We start from the raw sequence: 727 nt of genomic DNA on the forward strand, positions 1-727 counted from the left end.
CTTGTTGTCTCCTTAGGTGTTGCAGGACCTATTCGCATAGCTCTGTTAGAACATTTTACGCCATGCATTTCTGTCATTGCTTTGGTCCTCTCGTTTACATCTCCAAACCTCACAAAACCGAAACCCTTTGATCTACCAGTATATGTATCTATGATAACTATTGCATCTCTAACCGAAGGATAGATCTCTGAAAAGGTGTTGTACAATAGAGAATTAGAGACATCTGGCGCCAAATCCCCCACAAAAATAGAGAGCTCATGTTCATTCTCCTCGCCGGTGCTAGAACTGGCCCAATTTAAACGGAAAGGCATATCTGTATTCGGCATATATGTTCCATTAAACTTCTTCAAAACTTTATCAGCGACATCATGCGAAAGAAACTCCACAAAGCCATAACCTTCAGATAAACCAGTGTGCTTATTGCGGATAACCTTGATCGAAACCACCTGAATCAAAACGTGGTTACACATATTTAGAAGTTAGAACAAAATTAACAAGAAACATAGATAATATGAAAATATAAAATGTACTTTAAAATCTAAGTTTCTAAGATAATAATTGATATATTTTAGAGGAAAATAGAGATTATATTAAAAGATATCATTTACTCACGACCTTGTGTTTATAGCCATCAAGAAACGAAAAAAATCCAATAATTGTGTTAAGAAGGTAAAAGGAGAGAAAACATTTTAAGATGGTCCAAATATTAAAATAAACTGAAAACCGA

At 34.8% G+C, this 727-nt stretch overlaps 1 protein-coding gene across 1 annotated transcript; it reads right to left on the bottom strand.

The window, feature by feature from the left end:
- Nucleotides 1-59: 59 nt before the first annotated feature.
- On the bottom strand, nucleotides 60-470 carry LOC106321670 (polyadenylate-binding protein RBP47C-like; the record flags this gene model as incomplete). The annotated part of the gene is made up of 1 exon (XM_013759915.1): nucleotides 60-470. A coding segment is annotated over exon 1 (411 nt), but the record flags the coding sequence as incomplete, so codon positions are not given.
- Between the last annotated feature and the right edge of the window lie 257 nt (nucleotides 471-727).

Source organism: Brassica oleracea, unplaced genomic scaffold (genome assembly GCF_000695525.1).
Source record: "Brassica oleracea var. oleracea cultivar TO1000 unplaced genomic scaffold, BOL UnpScaffold02378, whole genome shotgun sequence".
NCBI lineage: Eukaryota > Viridiplantae > Streptophyta > Magnoliopsida > Brassicales > Brassicaceae > Brassica > Brassica oleracea.